The following is a 22,418-nucleotide window of genomic DNA, read 5'->3' as shown; positions in this document are numbered from 1 at the left end:
GGATCTGCTAACATTTATCTAATGATTATGGCCATCTGAAATAAATGTAATCTGGATTAGAATTTTTTTTGGGGGGGGGGGGGAAATACCCTAATAGGGAACTCACTTAAAAAGTAACTGCACTTTCATCAAACTTTTGATATGTCATAGAGACATATCAAATGTTTGGATCTGTGAGGGTCCCGGTGCTGAGACCCCCACCGTTGCTGAAATGAAGGTGTGGAAGTGCTCAGCTGAGCGCTTTGCACCTCCGGCTGTGATCAGCGCTCATCGTCAGGCTGAACACGGCTCACAAAGATGTTCTATGAGCCGTCTTCAGCCTGACCAGGAGCTCTGATCACAGCAGAAGGTGCAAAGTGCTCAGCTGAGCGCTTCTACACCTTCATTTTAGCAACGGTGGAGGTCTCAGCACCGGGACCCCCACCGATCCAAACTTTTGATATGTCTCTATGACATATTAAATGTTTGAAAGTGCAGTTACTGTTTAAGGACCCGTATCTTTTCAACAGCTACCAGGGGAACTTGCCATTTATTTTAATGAACACTGTTTAATGATCCATTTCTCCTTTGGTGATGCTGCAATTGAGCACTTGTTGCTGGTTTCCCTCTCAGATTACAGCTGATCAAGGGGGGACATTCTGCTCTGAGCTTATTGTCATGGAACCCTTTTAAAAAAAAAAAAATGATTTCCAAAGCAGTGACTGAAAGTGGGTCTGCTTCATTATGTAAAGGAGGGTTCAGACACAACTTACCAGTTAACTTCTGGGTATACTAGTAGGGTCCAAACAAACCCCAATACCAAAGAGCAACACACACTGATGTTCAGACAAAGAAGTACCTCAATTTATTAATTTCCAGAAGGAATAACAGGGGAACTGCTTTAACTTCTTTAAAAGGAAAGTTTAAAGAAAAGATGCTCCAGAATTGTTTAATACAAGTATTTACTAGAAAAGACATGTCAGAAGAACTGACAGGTCCTCTTTAACCCCTTCAGGACTGAGCCTGTTTTGGCCTTCAGGACGAAGACGATTTTTCAAATCTGACGTGTCACTTTATGTGGTAATAACTCTGGAATGCTTTTACCTATCCAAGTGATTCTGAGATTGTTTTCTCGTGACATATTGTACTTTATGTTAGTGAAAAAATTTGGTTGATAAATTCAATATTTATTTGTGGAAAACATCAACATTTTGAGAAAATGTGCAAAAATGCAAATTTTTAGAAATTTAAATCTATCTGCTTGGAAGACAGATAGTATTACCACAAAAAATACTTACTAGTTTATATTTCCCATATGTCTACTTTATATTTGAATCGTTTTTGGAACATTCTTTTATTTTTCTAGGCTGTTACAAGGCTTAGAACTTAAGCAGCAATTTCTCATATTTTCAAGAAAATTTCAAAAGGCTATTTTTTCAGGGACCAGTTCAGTTCTGAAGTTAGTTTGGGGGCCTTATATATTAGAAAGTCCCCATAAATAAACCCATTTTGAAAACTGCACTCCTCAGAGTATTCAAAACAGCATTCAGAAAGTGTTTTAACCCTTTAGGCATTTCAGAAGAATTAAAGCAAACTACAGGTGAAATTTACAAATTTCATTTTTTTTGCCAAAATTCATATGTAATCCATTTTTTTCCTGTAACACAGAAGGTTTTCCCCACGAAATGCAACTGAATATTTATTGCCCAGATACTGAACTTTTTAGAAATATCCCATATGTGGCCCTAGTGTGCTAACGGACTGAAGCACAGGCCTCAGAAGCAAAGGAGCACCTAGGGGATTTTGGGGATTTTTTTTTAGAATATATTTTAGGCACCATGTCAGGTTTGAAGAGTTCTTGTGTAGCCGATACAGTAAAAACAGAGAAAAAGTGACCCCATTTTGGAAACTGCACTCCTCAATGAATCTTTCTAGGGGTATAGTTAGCATTTTGACCCCACAGTTGTTTTGCAAAATTTATTTTAATTCGTGTGTGAAGATGAAAATCTTTTTTTCTGAAAAAACATAGAAATGTAAAATTTTTACAAGGAATAAAGGAGAAAAAGCACCACAACATTTGTAAAGCAATTTCTCCCGATTACGGCAATATCACATATGTGTTAATACACCGCTGTTTGGACCCACAGCAGGGCTCAGAAGAGAAGGAGCGTCATTTGGATTTTGGAGCACGGATTTTGCTGGAATAGTTTTCAGTGCCATGTCGCGTTTGCAATGCCCTGGAGGGACCGAAACAGTAGAAACCCCCAAAAGTGACCCCATATTGGAAACTGCACTCCTCAAGGAATCTTTCTAGGGGTATAATTAGCATTTTGACCCCACAGTTGTTTTGCGAAATTTATTTGAATTCGTGTGTGAAGATGAAAATCTACTTTTTATGAAAAAACATAGACATTTTTAATTTTTACAAGGATTAAAGGAGAAAAAGCACCACAACATTTGTAAAGCAATTCCTCCCGATTACGGCAATACCACATATGTGGTAATACACTGCTGTTTGGACCCACAGAAGGGCTCAGAAAAGAAGGAGCGTCATTTGGATTTTGGAGCACGGATTTTGCTGGAATAGTTTTCAGTGCCATGTCACGTTTGCAATGCCCTGGAGGGACCAAAACAGTGGAAACCCCCCAAAAGTGACCCCATTTTGGAAACTGCACCCCTCAAGGAATCTTTCTAGGGGTATAGTTAGCATTTTGACCCCACAGTTGTTTTGCGAAATTTATTTGAATTCGTGTGTGAAGATGAAAATCTACTTTTTTTAATGAGAAAACATAGAAATGTACAATTTTTACAAGGAATAAAGGAGAAAAGGCACCACAACATTTGTAAAGCAATTTCTCCCGATTACGGAAATACCACATATGTGGTAATACACTGCTGTTTGGACCCACAGCAGGACCAGAGGAGAAGGAGCGTCATTTGGATTTTGGAGCACGGATTTTGCTGGAATAGTTTTCAGTGCCATGTCGCGTTTGAAACCGCCCAAAAGTGACCCCATTTTGAAAACTACGCCACTCAAGGAATTTTTTCTAGGGGTGTGATCACTTAACCCCATAGTTTTTTTGCAGAATATTGTGGATATCTGGCGTGAAAAAGAACATATGACAAATGCTTCATTTATAGGACAGATATTTAAGATATTTCTGATTGGTCGGCATACGACTCTTGGCACCCCCGCCAATCAGCTATTTTGAAAGGCCCGCACCGCTTGTACGCGCGCTGCTTCCCCTTCATTTGCTTTACTGCTCACACTGTGGATTGCCGACACACTTGTAGTGGCGTTTCACAGTATTACAGCCTTGTCCCGTTGAAGTGAATGGGAGAAGGCTGTAATATTGTATTCTGCCGCTACAAGTGTGTCGGCGATTCAGAGTTTGAACAGTAAAGGAAATGAAGGGAAAGCAGCGCTCATGCGAGCTCTGCAGCCCCTTCAAAACAGCCGATCAGCGGCAGTAACGGGAGTTGGACACCAACCAATTAGATTATGATGACCTATACTGAGGACAGGCCATCAATTTTTTGGGACTGGTCAACCCCTTTAACTTTTTCCCAACCAACAATATACATTTACGTCATAAGAACTGTTCAATTTTCGCAAAATGATGTAAATGTACCTCATAGTGATGGCGCACTATGCCTCCGATCCCAGCCATCTAACACCTTAGTTGCCGCGATCAATGCTGACCGTGGCTTCTTAGTGGTTATATAGAAAGTGGAGGCTCACTTGTCAGCCCATCAGTTCCCCCGTGACGTGATCGCGGGGTGCTGATGGGTTGCAATGGCAGCTGGGAGCCTAAAAAGTGCTGACAAGCTTAATGTACTGCAATACAGGAGTATTGCAGTTTATTATATGAGTGATCAAGAGATCACATAGTCTAGTCACTAGTGGGACTACAAAAAGGTAAATAAACTCTTTAAAAGTATAAAGAAAAGAACCACTAGAAAATATTTTTTTCCTCATTAAAAAAGTACGCATAATTTGTATCACTGTGTCTGTAGTGATCTAAACGATAAAATTATCACTTTATTTAACCCGCATAGTGAACAAACAATGCCAGATGGTTTTTGTTCATCCTGTCTCCGAAAAAAACTGAATAAAAAGTGAACAAAAAGTCAGATCTACCCTAAAATGGTACTAATAAAAACGTCAACTCATCCTGCAAAAAAACAACAACTCCTCACATAACTCAATCGAAGGAAAAAAAAAAAGTCATGGCTCTTAGAGTATGGCTACACAAAAGCAAATGATTTAAAAAAAAAAAAGTTATGGCTCTTAGAGTATGGCTACACAAAAACAAATGATTTAAAAAAAAAAAGTTAAAAGTTTTATTATGCAAAAGTAGTAAAAAAAAAAAAACCTACATTTGGTATCTTCGTAATCGTACTGACCCGCAGAGTATGTGCGTAGTAAAAGAAAAACCCCAAAAACAATGGTGGAATTGCTATCCCCCAACCAAAGAAAATGTGTGTTTTGTGCAACTTTCTAAATACTTTTTTATTAAAAAATGTTTTTACTTTTTGAGATACAGCTGCTTTGTGTCCTGTATGCAGAGTAGCTGTATCTAGCACTGAAATCTGTATCAGTCAGGCCAGAGGCACTGACGGGTTCTGTGACAGCGCAGAAAGATGAAAGTTTATGTGCCCGGATAATGACTTGTGACAGAACAGGCAACGCAAGGTGATTTTGGATTTACGTAATAAAACAGCTGCTGTTATCTGAGTAACACAGTGTTATAATGGCATTTTAGGCATTTTTTATATGGCAGAGCTGACAAGATATGTATGCTGCTGGCGAGACTGCCCCCTCATCTCCCTGTGGCTTTCCGAGGTGTCTGATGTCTATAAAACACATTTGTCAGGAATGTGATGCTATTCAGCAGAGACTGTACTGACAGCTCCGGGACCATCACAGCGTGTGTCATAAGATTTTCTCGTGTTATTTTTAGCATTTTCACTTTTGTTATATCTTTTGCAGAGTTATATGGCCAGAACAGTTGGTAGAAACAGAACACTTTGGTATTACAAACTTTTGTCACCTCCAGGCAGAAGTTTATCGATGTCATTATTTTTTAGGGCTAGCAATAACATTTTAGTTATTTTTGTCATTTTTATTTATTTTTGACATTTATTCCAATGAAACTATATCATACGTCTTAATATGGAGCCAATTTTATGGAAATTCAAAGGAATGCCTGCTTTGCAATTAAAATACTGGAACCACTAGAGATCAATTCTAAACTGTGGGGAACTCAGCAGCAAGTGTTCAATTCCCCTACAGCACCCCTGCAGGGGAAATTAAGCATTACACAGTTCTCATTGAAATTAGTGGGTTGTCCGTGTAAAACACATATGCATCAGGTCCTCCAGAGTAAAATACTTTTTGTAGCTGCTCACTTCTGCCTTTTTGCATGAGTATGGAAGGTTATAGATGATTTTCATTAGAATTACAGTAACTAATATGGTATTTGAAAATGGGGCAACCCCCTTAATATAGGTGAATATCGTTGCTTTCTGTTGGTTTGTACGGTATCAGGTATAAGTTAGTAACAAATCAATACATCTATGTAAAACATTTATTGTCTGCACATTTTTATTTCAGCCCACAGCACTAGTGATTAAGGAATTCCTCACATTACTAGCTGTGTGTCACACGGTCGTCCCAGAGAAAGATGAAGATAAAATAATCTATCAAGCTTCTTCTCCTGGTGAGTGATCGCATTTATGATCTGTATGAGCAATGCACCTTCACACCATGGTAATATTCACAAACATGACGGTACATTTTTTCGTTGTGCTGCAATTTCATGATTTCAGACCAGAAACAAACTGTGTGGTCTAATCCTGCAGTCTTACTCCCTTTCATCTGTCCCATACTTCTTAGTAACCTACCGATTGTATGTTATTAAGAAGTACGGGACAGATGGAAGGAAGTAGCACTGCAGGTTCAGACTACACAGGATTTGCTTGTAGTCTGTTACCATGAAGATGCCTAGGACTACATAGAATCTGTAGACTAAAAACTGTGGGATATTGCAAAGTTGCTTCAGTTTTATTTTAGGTCAGAACACCTATCGGTAATCGGCTTAAACCCTCCGGTCCCAGGACGTAATTTCAAATATGATGGGGTATATGGAGTAATATTGCCTGGTGCCCTCCAGTTGCCCATCTATGCCATGGATCTGCCGTTTTAGGGTCCCCTCTGTGCTGTACCAAAATGGCTGCAGAGCTTTTCTTAGACTCTCACTGTTCCTGGATTGGCCAGAGCTGCTCACGTGAGCAGTTCGGTCCAATCCGTGAACGCAGGGAGTGCCTTAGCCTGGGAAGCGTTGTGGCCATTTTGAGACAACACAGAGGTGACCCTAAAACAACAGATCCACAGTATAGTTGGGCAACTGGTGGGCGCCAGGTATTATTACTCCATATACCCCATCACATTTATAATTTTGTCCTGAGACCGGAGGGTCGCTTTAATTCATGCTATATATAATTCATCAAAACCAAAGAGAGAGACACAGAAACAAAAGCAATATAGGAAATCATACATGTTCAGGCCATTTTTACACGGCAGTATTTTGGTCAGCATTTTGCATCAGTGTTTAGAAGCCAAAATCAGGAGTGGGTTGAAAACACAGAAGAGGTGCAAATCTTTCCATTATACTACTTCTGTTTATTTTCCAGTCCTGGTTTTAGCTTCAAAATACTGATACAAAATATTGACTGAAATAGAGACCTTATTCAAATACCGAAATTTATTTGCAAAACTCCATAAAAAAAGAGACATAAATATGGGTATACACAACCACAGAATAGCATTCACCGGTCAGTATAGTTGCAATCATAGATGTAATAGTATATGCATTTACCAAAAATTACTGTTGCAAAATGTAATCTAGTACTGATACCAATATAGGGGTGCTGGACTAAGTGAGGGTGAAACGTGTGTTAAGTTGTGGTGTCCCTCCTGGTCGGTAACTTGCTATTACTTACTGCCTTCTACTTTTTTCCCCATTTATAAAAAAATTTCACTTGATGAACTTGTGAGGTTGTGCTTTTGCATTAGTATTTGATTACATTTTGCAACAATAATTTTTGAATGCGTAGACTATTACATGTATGATTATAATGTATATTGACCAATAAACCCCATTCTGTGGTTGCGTATCCCATGTTTCTGGCTCATTTTTGATGGATAATTTAAAAAAAATGTCGATATTTGAATAAAGATGTATATGTACCTAATGTACCCATTCTGTTTTTGTTTCTGTGTTTCTCACTTTAGTATTGAAAATTTATTTTAGGTCAGTAAAAAAACAGAAAAACAAATGTCATTATTTATGTAACCATCGGGGTAGACCTGTTTATAGAACCAGAAGTGTTTGAAAATAAGTGAATAAATGCATGGTATGTAATCTATACCCTTAGTCATGCATTATAGGAAAATAAAATCTGCAGTAATAGCCTGTTCACATCAGCGTCGGCTTTCCGTTCATGGATTCCGTTAGACCTTTCTGTCGTTGCAATTGGTTTCCATTTCATAAGGTTTCCTTTTTTTTGTGGAAACAATAGCGTAGTCTACTACTCTATTGTTTCGTGAAAAAAATGGAAACCTTACGGAACGGAAACAAACGGAACCAATTGCAATGGAAGCATTACCATTGAAATCAATGGTAATACAACCGGAAGCTATGGCTTCCGTTTGGCTTTCCGTTCATGGGTTCCACCGATGGAAAGGCCTAACGGAACCCATGAACGGAAGGGTGACGCTAATGTTCTTACAATCAGGCTGTCAGGGCCGTTACTCAGCATAGACCTCTCCGCTAGTAAGACAAATGGAGTGACTAAACTAACTAAATATAGATCAAGAGGGAGAGGGAGCTGACACCACTGCAGGGGGAACTGATCCGTCACACCAGCAGATTATTCAAGGGTTCCATTTCCATTATTTAATGGTGCTCAACAAAATATATGTATGATCAAATTGAAACAGCAAAGGGAGAAGTTGAAAAAGCGTCACTCACCCAAATGGTTCAAAATCTTCTTTATTGTGGCAAAGGGTAGCTTTCAAGGGAGGACATAGCAGACAGTTTAAAAGGTTACAGCCTGCCCTGCACCATTACTATAGTGATACACGACAACTAACCTCAAAACAGAAGGACAGCGCCCACTAGTCTAACCCAGCAAAAGAACTCTGACCCTGCAGTGATGTGGCACGAATGGGAGCCCCGCCGCGAAATCCAAACGCGGAATTACCCATATATAGAATTGGTCCCAAAACGTAACTACCCATTATAATCCCGACGTGCGTTTCGCTGAGTATATCTCAGCTTCTGGGGACCTCCAATTCTATATCTAGTTAGTTTAGTCACTTCAATTGTCTTACTAGCGGAGTGGTCTATGCTGAGTAGCGACGCACTAGCTTTGCGCTGCATATACTACTATATCCTGCACTGACAGAACTGTCCACATATCCCTGTAGCAGCCTCCAATACAGTGTGGAATTCATGTACCTTGGAGTAACAGGCAGCAGCAGTGGATCTGTGCCTCCATGAATGAATTATCCTAGACACGAGGGATGCCAGTACATCAGAGTTTCTTGCAGTATGCAAAATTAGAAAAGGTTAAATGATCCACAAAATAAAGACTTGTGGATTATAATATGAGTGTCTAAAATAAATGACTAACTTCCTAAAAAAAGACTATATATTCAATCATATGTACAGATGATACATTCAGGCTGGTATAACACATTGGGGACATCCAACCATTTGGCCCTTTGGGTTCTAATTTACCCATGACTCTACCCCTATTTTTAATGTATCAGTGAAATATTTTAGAATATACCAATAAAGGTTACTTTTTAGTGATTATTCTTGCATCACTTTTTCCTATTCCTCTTTCCCTCCTTATTATTGTCAGATCATAGAAAAGCCCACACTTAGGCTCCATGCACATGGCTTTGCCTATAATCACCGCCCACCCGCATTTGCGGGCCGTGCTCCCATACAAAGTATTTGAGCACGGCCCGTAAAACACGAAAAAACGGACATGCTCCATAATTTCTGGCACAGTTCTACGCCACGGACACCCATCTGTAGCGATACGGAAAGGTGTCCGTGGACAAGAGAACTGAATGGGTCCGTGATTGCCGACCGTATTATGGTCCGCAATTACGGACAATTTTTACGGTTGTGTGCATGGGGCCTTAGGCTTTGTTCACATCTGCATCGGGACTCCGTGCATGGGTTCCATCTGAACTTTCCGTCAGGGTAACCCATTAATGGAATCCAAACGGTGAATATTTGCATCGGATCCGTCACCATTGAAATCAATGGTGATGCAAATGGAAACCTATGGTTTCCGTTTGTTTCAGTTTGGTTTCCGTTCATGGGTTCCCTTGATGGAAAGCTCCAACGGAACCCATGAACGAAGATGTGAAAGAAGCCTTAATTGCATCATAAATAATTGTTACCATTGCAAACACAGAACATCATGAATAAGTTCTAATAGGTTATTTTTGAATCTTCCCATAAACAATCGATCCTAGTGGCAAGTGATTGGTTACAGAGTCATCTTGAAAATGACCTTTAGGGCCCATTACTTTTTGAGAGTCTGGGCCCACTAGGGGATCCTCTGGTACTCTGGTGGCCCAGTCCAACCCTGTTTTGTCACTTCTTGTATCCCCTTCGCCAGAACAACGTTATTGCATCCACTCTTTAGTAATATTGGGCCTATATCTAGCACAGCACTATAGATGAGCATGTTATGTCATGGCTATGGGGTATATGGACCCACTAAGACGCTCCGCCGTAGCGGAGTAGCAGCTGGCCAAACAACAATCAATGATAGTCTTTAGGACAAGAATACCTGGATAGAAGATCTGGCGGACACTCGGCGTAGCAGTCACGTGGCGTAGCAGACACTTGGCACAGATGACACTTGGCACAGATGACACTTGGCACAGATGACACTTGGTACAGATGAGACTCTCGACTCCGACACTAGACTTCGCACTAGAACACACACAATTATTGGATACGAGATATGGGGTACTGGAAACGGGAACACTGGGTACGGGATACAACTAAGGGACCATTTCAAATGACGAACATGGGCAGACACAACAACGCTAAGGCAAGGTGATAAAGAGTCCTTTTTAAAGTCCAGGGTGCATAGGGATTGGTTAGGGAACTTTACACTGGTGCGCACACTGGCCCTTTAAGGCCGGGCACACCCTACAGGAATCAGTGGGGAGCTGCAGTCACATGTGCCGGCGTCTCTGGGGAGGGAGACGCCTGCATAAAGAGAGTGTCCTGTGGTCGCGGCTGCCAGTGAGTAGGACGTGCCGGTGGTCAGCAACCGCTGGAACAACAGTACCCCCCCTTATGCCCCCTCTTCTTAGTCCAGAGCGTAAGAGGAACTTCTTGATGAGAGCTGGGGCATCAATGTTCTCTTCAGGCTCCCAAGACCTCTCCCCAGGACCAAACCCTTTCCAGTCCACCAGATAGAAAGTCCTTCCTCCTACCCTCTTGATGTCAGGGATTTCCTTTACCTCAAAGATGTCAGAAGAACCACTGGGATCGACTTTTAGAACCAGGGGATTTGCTGTAATGGTTCAGGACCACAGGCTTTAGTAAAGATACATGTAACAAGTTGGGGATTTTGAGAGTAGGAGGCAGCCGCAGGAACCTGGGAGTGGGTAGGGATCTTCAGACGAATGTTACTTGAAGAGAGCCAGACCTTGACTCTGGGGAGAAACTGAGGAGGAACCCTTCTCTTCTTATCATTATATGCTTTCATGCGATCAACTGCTTGATGAATCGTGGACTTGGTTTGCTGCCAGATGTGAAGAAAAGTCCCGAAGGACGAATTTTGCTGCAGGCACTTGAGACATAGTTGGCACAGGAAGAGGAATTCGTGGATGCCGACTGTATACAATGAATAACGGAGAGGAAATAGTAGACTCACTTGTATGGTTATTTCATGAGAATTCCACCCAAGGTAGAAACTGTACCCAATTTTCATGGATAGAGACAAAATGATGGATATAATTCTCTAGTATTTGGTTAATTCTTTCCACTTGACCGTTAGACTGTGAGTGATAGACAGCGGAGAATTATTTTCCTGTCAGCAGGATGGACATAAATCTTTCCAGGAGGAATGTCCTTGATCTGTATAGGGTTTACAGCAATAATCCTAGAAGGATCAATAATGTGTTGAGATTTTTCATCAGAGTCGTCAGTTTCGAAGAATGACGACCGGGACAGGTCATCGGCCTTAATGTTTTTGTCCGCAGTGTGCAAGTGAAGAAGAAATCTAAATCTGGCGAAGAACAACGACCATCTGGCTTGACGAGGGTTCAGTCGATGTGCAGACTGCAGATATGTACGGTTTTTGTAATCAGTCTAGATGATGAAGGGATGAGCAGACCCCTCTAGCAGGTGTCGCTGTTCTTCCAAGGCTAAGTTGACAGCGAGTAATTCTCTGTCCCCAATGGAGTAGTTGCGCTCAACAGGAGTGAGGAGTTTAGAGAAGAATCCACAAGATACTGCCTTACCCTTGGAATTCTTTTGAAACAGGAGTGCCCCAGCACCAATGGAAGAGGCATCAACCTCCAGTAACATCAGGATGGCGAAGAACAGAGGCAGAAGTGAAGGCGCTTCTGAGGTTGGAGAATGCTGACAGGAGTCCAGTCCTTAGCGTTCACACTCTTTCTGGCAAGAGCTGAGATGGGAGCAGTAAGCGATGAGAAATTTGGGATGAACTGACGGTAAAAATTAGCAAATCCAAGAAATTTCTGTATACCTCTGAGACCCTGAGGACGTGGCCACTCCAAGACTAACTTCACCTTTTCCAGAATTATTTGAAGGCCATGATCGGATACAATGTAGCCCAGGAAGGGCAAGGACCTCTTTTTAAATACGCACTTCTCCAGTTTCGTGTGTAATTTGTTCCCCCTTAGCTGCAACAAGACTTGGCGTACATGCTTTCCAATACGTCGTCAGATCAGGTGAGTAGATCAAGATGTCAACCTGATACACCACCACACAGCCATACAGAAGATCACAGAAGATGTCGTTCACAAATTCTGGGAACACTACTGGAGCATTACACAGTCCAAAGGGCATCACAAGATACTTGTAGTGACCGTCTCGGGGCGTTAAATGCGGTTTTCCATTAGTCACTCTTGCGTATACCCATTAGGTTATAGGCCCCGTGTAGATCCAGCTAAGTGAAAACCTTGGCTCCACGAATCCTGTCAAAGAGCTCAGAGATAAGCGGCAAGTGGTACTTGTTTTTTACCGTGACTTGGTTTAATCCACGGTAATCAATGCACGGTCTGAGTGACCCATCCTTTTTCTTCACGAAGAAGAGACCGGCTCCGGCTGGTGAAGTAGACTTCCTGATGTACCCCCTCACCAGGTTCTCCTTCACATACTCCGACATGGGCTGGGTTTCAGACAAGAAAAGCGGGTAGACCTGTGTACGAGGGAGTGAGGCTTCACGGAGTAATTCAATAGGACAGCCATATTGATGATGAGGATGAAGGACCTCTGCCTCCTTCTTGCTGAAGACATCCGCGTAGCTGACATAATGTGGAGACCATCCAGAGAGTGACTGAGGTAGTAGAGAAAGAACGGGACGAACCTGAGGCAGGCAGCAGTGCAGACAGCAGGGTCCCCGCTGGAGTACCTCTCCAGAACTCCAATCAAGGACTGGAGCATGTTGTCGCAGCCATGGTAATCCCAGCAGGATGGGGTTGATAGCTTTGGATAAGACATAGAAATCTATCAGATATGAATGGAGAACTCCTATCTGTAGTCTCAGTGGTTTGGTGATAGACAGGATAGGGTCAGGCAGAGGTTGTCCATCTACAGAGGCGATCGCCAGGGGTTTCTCCAGAGGAAATGTGGCCAAGTGGAGACTATCAACTAAGTCCTGCTTGATTAAATTTGCAGTCGCTCTGGAATCCAGATAAGCGGGGACAGAGTCCGATCCTTCACCGGTGACGATAGACAGGAATAGAAAGTCTGGGAGAGAATTTAGTTGTCGAGGGAGATTCACCTAGGATTGTCTCTCCAATCAAGCCTAGGCGCTGGAGTTCCCCGGCTTTTGAGGGCATTGGCGCACAAAATGTCCCTTGTGGCCACAGTACAGACATAAGCCAGTCGATCGTCTGCGTTACCGTTCCTGGTCGGACAGTCGGAGTCTGTCTACCTGCATAGGCTCCTTCCGGAGGTGCAGCAAAACAGGGCAGTAGCGGCAATTGAAATTTTGGTGCCAGTCGACAAGTCCTTTTCTCCTGATAAACTTCCAGACTGCGCTCTTGGTTCCTCATATCGATCCGGGTTGCCAGAACTATTAGGGCATCCAAGGTTGCAGGAAGATCTCGAGCTGCCAGTTCATCCTTTATATGAGAGGCAAGGCCCTGCCAGACAGTCACCACTAAGGCCCCATTATTTCAGGCAAGCTCTGCTGCCAGAGTACGGAGGGAGATTGCAAACTCCCCTACAGTTGACTATCCTTGATTGAGGGTCAGCAGTGAGGCTGCAGAGGAGGTTTGACCCGGTTCCTCGAACACTGTATGGAAAGAAACAGTAGAAACACTCTAGAAACAGTGGCAAATTAGAGAATTCCAGACCCTCTCGTTCCAAGGTGGGGTTCGCCGATGCCAGGGCTTTACCAGTGAGTAGAGAAATAATGAAAGAGACCTTGGAGGGGAAGAAATGGGTACGTAACTTGAAGTGGATCGTACACTGGTTAATGAAGCCTCTACAGGTCTTAGGATCCCCGTCGTAGCGAGGAGGTAGAGGCAATGAAATTATAGACCCGGGACAGGCAGGTGGGATAGCAAGTGGTGGAGCAGCAGAAGCAGCCAGAGGAGGTACAGAAGGAAGATCGAACCGAGTAATTATGGAGTTCCCAGCCTGTAGTAGTTGATACTGGCGTACACGGAGGTCACGCATGTCCGCTTGCATCATCCGAACTGCTGTTTTGGGTTGACCAGCGGGATCCATGGCCTGAGCGTGCTGTCATGACTTTGGGGTATGTGGACCTACTAGTCCGCTCTGAGGTAGCGGAATAGCAGCTGGCCAAACAATAATCAATGATAGTCATCAGGACAATAGTACGTGGATAGATTTGGCAGACACGTTGCGTAGCAAATATGTGGCACAGATGACACATGGCACAGATGACACTTGACACAGATGACACTCTCGACTCCGACACTAGACTTCGCACTGGAACAAACACAATTATTGTATACGGGATATGGGGTACAGGAAGCGGGAACACTGGATACAGGATACAACTAAGGGACCATTTGCAATGACGAACATGGGCAGACACAACAACACTCAGGCACGGAGATAAAGGGTGGAGTCATTTTTTAAGGTCCAGGGTGCATAGGGATTGGTTAGGGAACTTGACACTGGTGCCCTTTGAGGCCAGGAACGTGCACGCGAAACCTGCAGGAATCAGTGGGGAGCTGCAGCCGTGTGTGACGGCATCTCTGGATTGGTACTTATTTATTAAAGACACCAAGCAGAATGTACAGACATAAATAGAGAGCTGTATAATATATCCATTATATAGACTGATAGAGTATTCTGTATTTTCTATTCTAATCCTCATCTAATTGTGTTCCGCAGATGAAGGAGCTTTAGTAAAGGGAGCAAAGAAACTGGGCTATGCATTCACAGGCCGAACGCCAGACTCCGTCATTATTGATGCGGTAAGTAGGGAGCTGTTTGTAGAGTCACTATAGAGCTTTTCTCTCTGCCCCTGTAGGCACCTGTGACATGAAGGGATTATTGTGGTCACCAGTGATTTTTTTTTCTTGACTATCATAATCAGAGTAAAGGCAAATAAATTTTGACATTGTTAACCCTTTAATGCTACTGATCATTCTGTGTCATGTGGAGACACAGGAACAGCTAAAGCAGCTCATCCTTGCTTTCCTACACATTTTAATAATTGTGTCCTCAAATTCTGCTCTTAAGGACCATGGCGGCAGTGGGGAAATCCAAACATATATTATCCCTATAGATGGAATGCGTACATGGTTTTCTGTATGAACATATGTAGATAAACACTTGTTTTTTTAAGCTTTTATTGAGCTGCAAATTAGGGATTTTGATAGGGCAAACCTTTGCATATACTGGGGACCGCAGAGCTTGGGGGGTCTAATGGCAATATGGGTTACATGCTCTATGCTTGTGGAGTAGACACAGAGTTCAAAGGTGACTCTATCGTCCATTGGAGCTGTAGCCGACACTGGATTTTGATATTTAGAGGAACTTGTGAATATAGAGGGATTGACACATCTTTCCACTAGGTGGCAGTGTTACCACAATTACATCTATTGGCTGGAAAAAAAACTTTTTTAAATTTTTCTTTTCATAGATGGGGACCGAACAGAGCTTTGAACTTCTTAACGTTCTGGAATTTTCAAGGTAACTTTACCCAGCGCTTATCAGACATTTAATTGCATATCTCCCACATGCCATGTGTTTATCTTTTTTTGTTCACACTATCTGTTAGTTCAATCAATATTCCGCACCATAATGTATATTATTAATTCATTATTTGATCATTGAGAGGGGATCTGTCTATTGGTTCGCATTACCCCTCTTACCAATCGGAAAATATTTCCAGCAAACGAAAAAGAACGCAGAGTATCTCTTACACACTTAATGTACAAGGATAATAAACTTCAAGAAGGGAAATAATGAACTGATTATTATTTAGTTGTTAGGTAAATCATTCTTTCCTATATAAAAATTCTGATGTATCACAGCCACTTTTAAAAGTGTGAATTTATTTAGTTGTAGCAGGGACCTGTGTTCATGGATAAAATCATTGAGAGGAATTAATGCTAGAGAAAAAAGTAACAAATTCATGCAAAAAAAAAAAAAGAAATAGCAGCCATATGTTACAAAAGTTTAAAAGGAACCTGTCAGCAATTTTGAGGCCTCAAAACATCTGACAGAGCGATATATGGGAGGGCATTTTAAACACACCTTTTTTCTCGATTGTGCAAATTTTCTTCTCAATCCCGCCTTAGTAGCACTTGCAATTGGCACGCCGGGGGAATTAAACATTGTTTTCTCAGTCATGCAAATTGCCGGTATATTTAAAATGCTCTCCCCCTCCCCTTTATCTGCTAATGAACAAAAGGATGAGGCAGGTTGAAATTCAACATGCTTGACCCTCCTTTCCCTTTTCGTCGTCAGGGAAGAGTCAGGATGCTGCCATACACATTAGATGGCTCTGACCTTAAAGGGGCAAACCCATCTTCAACATGTATGCCGTATCCACAGGATATGCCATAAATGCCTGATAGGTGCTGGTATTAAGCTGGCCATACACGCTAGATTTATGAAAGCCGAACCCGCCGATTTTGGCGGGACCGGCTGACCATCTGATGTGTATGGTGGCGTCCTGGCTCTCCCTTGACGACATCATTAGATGGCCAACCGATCTCATCAAAATTGGCGGGTTCGGCCGACAGTATGGCCAGCTTAAGACCAGCACCTATCAGGCATTTATTGCACATCCTGTGTATATGGCATAAATGTTGAAGATGGGTACACCCCTTAAAATCCAGAGCTACATGACATCACTTAGAAGCAGCAATTTGCAGTTACATTACTCTTAATATATTGCATACAATATCAAGAACACTGAACATGAAGTTGAGAATAAATGCTTTACTTCACAATGTCCTCATTAATCCATGACCAGGCCAGACGTCCGGAACTAGAAGACCTCGTTTCCATCACCTTTAATGTCATCTAGGAAAGCTACTAATGAGGAATCGACATCCAGGTCCTCCTGCCAAACAAAAGTCATGAGCCATAGTTATTCACTGAGCCAAATTGTGTATGTGTATAAAGAAAAGGTCATCTTGTTACTTGCTGCCCTGATTTGCGGTATAGACCATGCTGTGCAATTCTTTTCAGAAGAACACGTTTGTATGGTAAAACGTTAAATAATAAGCTTCCTCCTCAATGGTCTTTTTAATTTGTCAGCTATTCTTCAGATGTGTGTATAATGACCTTTATAACTAAAGTGCCCTTGGTCTCTCTGAAATATGTATAGTAAAATACTGTTATTTTCTTGAGTGGTGGAAACATTAAATTGTAACTTTCAATTACTCCTGATATATTTCTCTGTGGGTACGTAGATGATTTGAAGCAAAGTCAACTCAAAAGGAGTTGAGAAAAAATGCCCCAAAATAGTCCTTTGTACCCATGAAGTCAGAGGTTAATAATTTGAGATTTGAGGTCACTTCTGAGAGGCAGGTACACAGGGTCTTGATGGCAGATTGGGTGGTGTTGTAAAGGATCTGCCAGGCACAACTTCTGTGTATACGCCCATAGGTAATCAGTCTGCACCTGAGTCTATGTCTCTGAGACTGACTCCATCTTCCACCACTCAGGATGGCAGGCTTAGGAGTGGGAGAGCCTATCGCAGCCTGGCCAGACGGAGCTAGCTCCCGCCCTATTTATACCTGCCTTTCCTGTTCCTCCTTTGCTTGTGATTCTTCTCGTGTGGTTTCCTGGCCCAGCTACAGCTTCTGACTATTTGATTCTGCTCCATACTACCCTGGCTTACTGACTACTCTCCTGCTCTGCGTTTGGTACCTCGTACACTCCTGGTTTGACTCGGCTCGTTCTCCACTCTTGTTGCTCACGGTGTTGCCGTGGGCAACTGCCCCATTTCCCTTAGCTTTGTGTACCCTTGTCTGTTTGTCTCGTGCACTTACTGAGCGTAGGGACCGCCGCCCAGTTGTACCCCGTCGCCTAGGGCGGGTCGTTGCAAGTAGGCAGGGACAGAGTGGCGGGTAGATTAGGGCTCTCTTGTCCGTTTCCCTACCCCTATCATTACAGGTGTGGGCAATTTTTTGATCTGTGAGAAGCTGTACTTGGCCTTTTTTTTAAAAAAACTTTGTGTAGGTTTTCTAATATACTCTACATTTCAATTTTTCACCATTTTCAAAATCTCTGTTTGATGTCATTGAATTTGAGCATTTTTCTTTATATCCAAAGGCCGAAAACCTGAACATATTTACATACTTTTCACAGCTGTTTATTATGGTGTACCTAATCTAGTGAGCTACAGATGTAGCAAGTGGCCACAGTACAAATGCTGCTCTTTACATGGTGGACTACCTACTGTAACCTACAGATGTAGCCATCTTTATCTTGACTTTTAACACATTTAATACACAGTGGCAAGAAACTTTAACTTGACAATGGTTTTTCAATGACATTTGATGTGTGATATCATGCTGCAGCAAGTTATCAGAGTCAAGATAAATTTGGCTATATCCATGAATAGACCAGTGCGCTGTTTGTACTGTTGGCGCTTGCTACATCTGTAAATACTGTACATCAACAGCCAAATCTCTCTTCTGTACTGTTGATTTTCTGCAATGTATCAGCTGACGAAAAAAAAAATCTCAACCTAGAGTCCAGGTTTTTTAGCTAAGGCCTCGTTCACATCAGCATCAGGTTCCGTTTGGAGTCTCCGTTCATCCATTCCGTCAGAGGAACAGATGAACGGAAAGCCAAACGGAAACCATAGCTTCCGTTTGCATTACCATTGATTTCAATGGTAATGCTTCCATTGCAAATGGCTTCGGTTTGTTTCCATTTTGTAAGGATTCCGTGTTTTTTTTTTTCAGAAACAATAGCGTAGTTGACTACGCTATTGTTTCCGCAAAAAATGGAAACCTTACAGAACAGAAACAAACGGAAACCATTTGCAAAAGAAGCATTACCATTACCGAGAGCAAGCAGAAATCTTCAAAGTGGTGAAGAATAGAAACAATATGTGATTTTGTATAACTTTTCCTTATAGAATGATTGATTAAGCATTTATATAGGACTGGAAAATCGCTTTAACTTTTATATGTACCACTTAAATAATTGTCAATACAACTTTATAGGAATAATATTTTTTTGTTTGTTTCAGCGACAGAAAAAGAATGTCTGTGGTCGTCCGCACACCATCAGGACATCTTAGACTTTACTGTAAAGGAGCAGTGAGTATTCATGATTTACTAGTTGTAACTATTCCATATTAGAATTGTCCTGATTGTACAGTATGCGGGGTAGAATATCTGTATTACTACACCTTTGGTGTGCTTTAAAAACGTAACAGCGTATTTTATTCCTGTCTCAAGATATCAGGGGTTGAAGTTACAGGCCATCTGTGAGATGAGCTTCTCTGCATTTGTCCCCATGACAACACTTTCTGGTTCATTTGGCATCTTAGAGTTATCATAGGGCCACTGGACCCTATTACAACAAATTAGATCTCTACTTTAATTTTCTTATCAATGCTAGGAAAAGGAAAGCTGGTTGTAATGAGACACTATGCTAACACAAAGCTGCCAAATTACATAAATAGGAAGAGTTGTCACAGGCACACAGGCACAAAAGCTTTACAAAAAGTCAGCCTGTAAAGTCAACTAGAGGCAAGAATAAGATTTTTTTTTTAACAAAAACACTAATGTATTGAGTGCTATAATTAAGTTAAAATTATAGATTTATCATATTTACCATTGACATGGTAAAATCAGGACATTTAAGACCCATCCCTGCTCCACCTGTGAACACCCCAAAATTGTTGGGAACGCCCACTTGTGCAAATTTGCATGAAGTCCACCCATTACACGGTCTGATTTGCGGGATTATCCTTCCAAAATCAGAAGTGTTTGCAAGTATGAGAGTTATAAGGAAGGCTTTAATTAACGCGGGAGAAGGATGTTTGGTTGTTTCAGGGAAATTATCGGGCTGCCAGGAAGAATTTTTTTCCCTTGAGAAGCTAAATTGGCTACAATCACCCTGGTTTTTTTTTTTGTTTGACCCCCTTTGCATTGAAGAATCAGGTCTTACAAAAGGTAAACCTATAACACTAAAAGTCCTCTTACACTGTGTAAATGAGCGCCGATCAACGAGACAGCTCGTTAATCGGCGCTCGTTTGTTCCTTTCACATAGAGCTAGTACAGGGACGAGCGCTCGTTACTCCAATCGCTCGTCCCCATACATTATTATCATGTCGGCAGCGCATCTCTCTGTTTACAGGGACATGTGCTGCCTGCAACGATAATATTTGACACTTTTAAAACGACTCGATCAGCAGATGAACGAGCGTATTCTCATTCATCTGCTGATCGCTGCCCTGTTTACACGGGACAATTATCACCAAAATGCATTCTATGAACGAGCGTTTGCCCGATAATTGGCCCATGTAAAAGGGCCTTAAAGGGAACCTGTCACCAGCATTTCACCTATTGAACTTTACTTATCCCTCACTGGCCGCTGCTATCAAAAGTTCATTGCCGTTATCCCCTCTCCTAAACTCCTCCTCCGACTGTAAATAACGTTCTGCAAACATTTTACGCCTTTTATCGTAATAATCCGGTGTCCCTTTCTGCGCCCACCCCAGAAGAGGACATCAATGCACCAGCGCAGGATTTTGTGTGCTGGGGGAAGGCGGAGAGCTGTCAATCAAAAGTAAGGAGGCAGGGCAAACTCGGAAAGACTTGAGGAATGAAGATATGACTCTTTTCAAACGAAGATTTGACTCTTTTCTAATGAAGATATGACTCTTTTATTCTCATTAGCATATGATGTGGGAACACTAAAAAGCTGAATACTAAAGCTACAGAGCCGACAATTATAGGTTATATAGAAATGATTTTTCACCCACTACCACCAGGTAGTGCTGTTTTAATAGGTGAAATGTTGGTGACAGGTTCCCTTTAATGTCAGCCATGTACATTAGATATCTTTCGGCCAAATAATTGTGTCTGCTTATCTCACAGGGAAACAATAGATTTGTCGTGTTGAAATACAAAATCAGTGACTACCCTTATATATATATATATTTGTTGGAAGTTCCCAACGGAATTGGGTATTCGGACAACATTAATGCAATGTGTATAATTAGTTTAAAAGTTAAGATATATGCTGCCACAAAGCATCACGTATTACATTTTTAGACCTGGAAAACTAAGTTAAAGGGGTTGTTTCATTACATACAACCCCTTTTAGATGAGAGCCGCTGAGACCCCCAGGAAACAACTGATTTTGTATATATATATCCATAAACACAGGCGAGTCACATTATTATCATCACCTCCTACTTTCAACGTCGGCAGCGCGTAACCCATGAAGGAAGTAATGTGTCGTGGGCTGGCTTGGTGGGTATATAAGGTGTGTGATAGGCTGTCTGAACACATATCACTCGTTGTTGCCATGGGTAAAAGGGGCGATTTATGAGAGTTGCAAAAAGGGATGATTATTGGCTTTCGGGCCAAGGGTGGCAGCATTTCTCAAACAGCGCAGTTTGTGAAATGTTTGCGTGCAGCTGTGGTTAAAGTATCTTGCATTGACAAATTGCACCATTGGGAATAACCGACGTGGAAACTGCGGAGCACCACGTGCCATTGATGTGAGAGGTGAACGTGGGCTACGAACTTGCGCGAGGGCCAAACGACACGCTACAGTGGAGCAGCGCACCGAGAAAGTCAACCAGGGGGCTACCAGATATGTGTATAAAACAACAGTTCAGCGAACCCTACTGCGTATGGGGCTCCAAAGCAGACGGGTGGTCACTGCTCCTATGCTAACAAAGGTGCATCAGAAAAAAGATACCTGAGAAAACCTACCAGCACCTTATTGAGTCACTCCCAGCCTGTCTAGCTGCTGTCCGTGCTGCACACGATGGTTACTCTGAATATTAGCTGGTCGTCATAATAATGTGATTAGACTGTGTGTATATATTTATTTATATATATATATATATATATATATATATATATATATATATATATATATATATATATATATATATATATATATATATATATACAGTGAAGGAAATAAGTATTTGATCCCTTGCTGATTTTGTACGTTTGCCCACTGTCAAAGACATGAACAGTCTAGAATTTTTAGGCTAGGTTAATTTTACCAGTGAGAGATAGATTATATTAAAAAAAACAACATAAAATCACATTGTCAAAATTATATATATTTATATGCATTGTGCACAGAGAAATAAGTATTTGATCCCCTACCAACCATTAAGAGTTCAGCCTCCTCCAGACCAGTTACACGCTCCAAATCAACTTGGTGCCTGCATTAAAGACAGCTGTCTTAAATGGTCACCTGTATAAAAGACTCCTGTCCACAGACTCAATTAATCAGTCTGACTCTAACCTCTACAACATGGGCAAGACCAAAGAGCTTTCTAAGGATGTCAGGGACAAGATCATAGACCTGCACAAGGCTGGAATGGGCTACAAAACCATAAGTAAGACGCTGGGTGAGAAGGAGACAACTGTTGGTGCAATAGTAAGAAAATGGAAGACATACAAAATGACTGTCAATCGACATCGATCTGG

At 41.8% G+C, this 22,418-nt stretch overlaps 1 protein-coding gene across 2 annotated transcripts in view; it reads left to right on the top strand.

Annotated features, from left to right (window-relative positions):
* ATP8A2 (ATPase phospholipid transporting 8A2) overlaps positions 1 to 22,418 on the top strand; it is an 861,270-nt gene that overhangs the window by 248,547 nt on the left and 590,305 nt on the right. For both annotated transcript variants that reach the window (XM_075851660.1, XM_075851661.1), the window contains 4 exons: positions 5,597 to 5,702; positions 14,649 to 14,731; positions 15,403 to 15,452; positions 18,979 to 19,048. In XM_075851660.1, the coding sequence (XP_075707775.1) occupies positions 5,597 to 5,702; positions 14,649 to 14,731; positions 15,403 to 15,452; positions 18,979 to 19,048 (309 nt within the window). The remainder of the gene's footprint in view (positions 1 to 5,596; positions 5,703 to 14,648; positions 14,732 to 15,402; positions 15,453 to 18,978; positions 19,049 to 22,418) is intronic.

Source organism: Rhinoderma darwinii, chromosome 2 (genome assembly GCF_050947455.1).
Source record: "Rhinoderma darwinii isolate aRhiDar2 chromosome 2, aRhiDar2.hap1, whole genome shotgun sequence".
In the NCBI taxonomy this organism is placed as follows: Eukaryota; Metazoa; Chordata; class Amphibia; order Anura; family Rhinodermatidae; genus Rhinoderma; species Rhinoderma darwinii.
The sequence above is the reverse complement of the archived record's forward strand: the minus strand, read 5'-3'. Positions and strand labels throughout refer to the sequence as shown.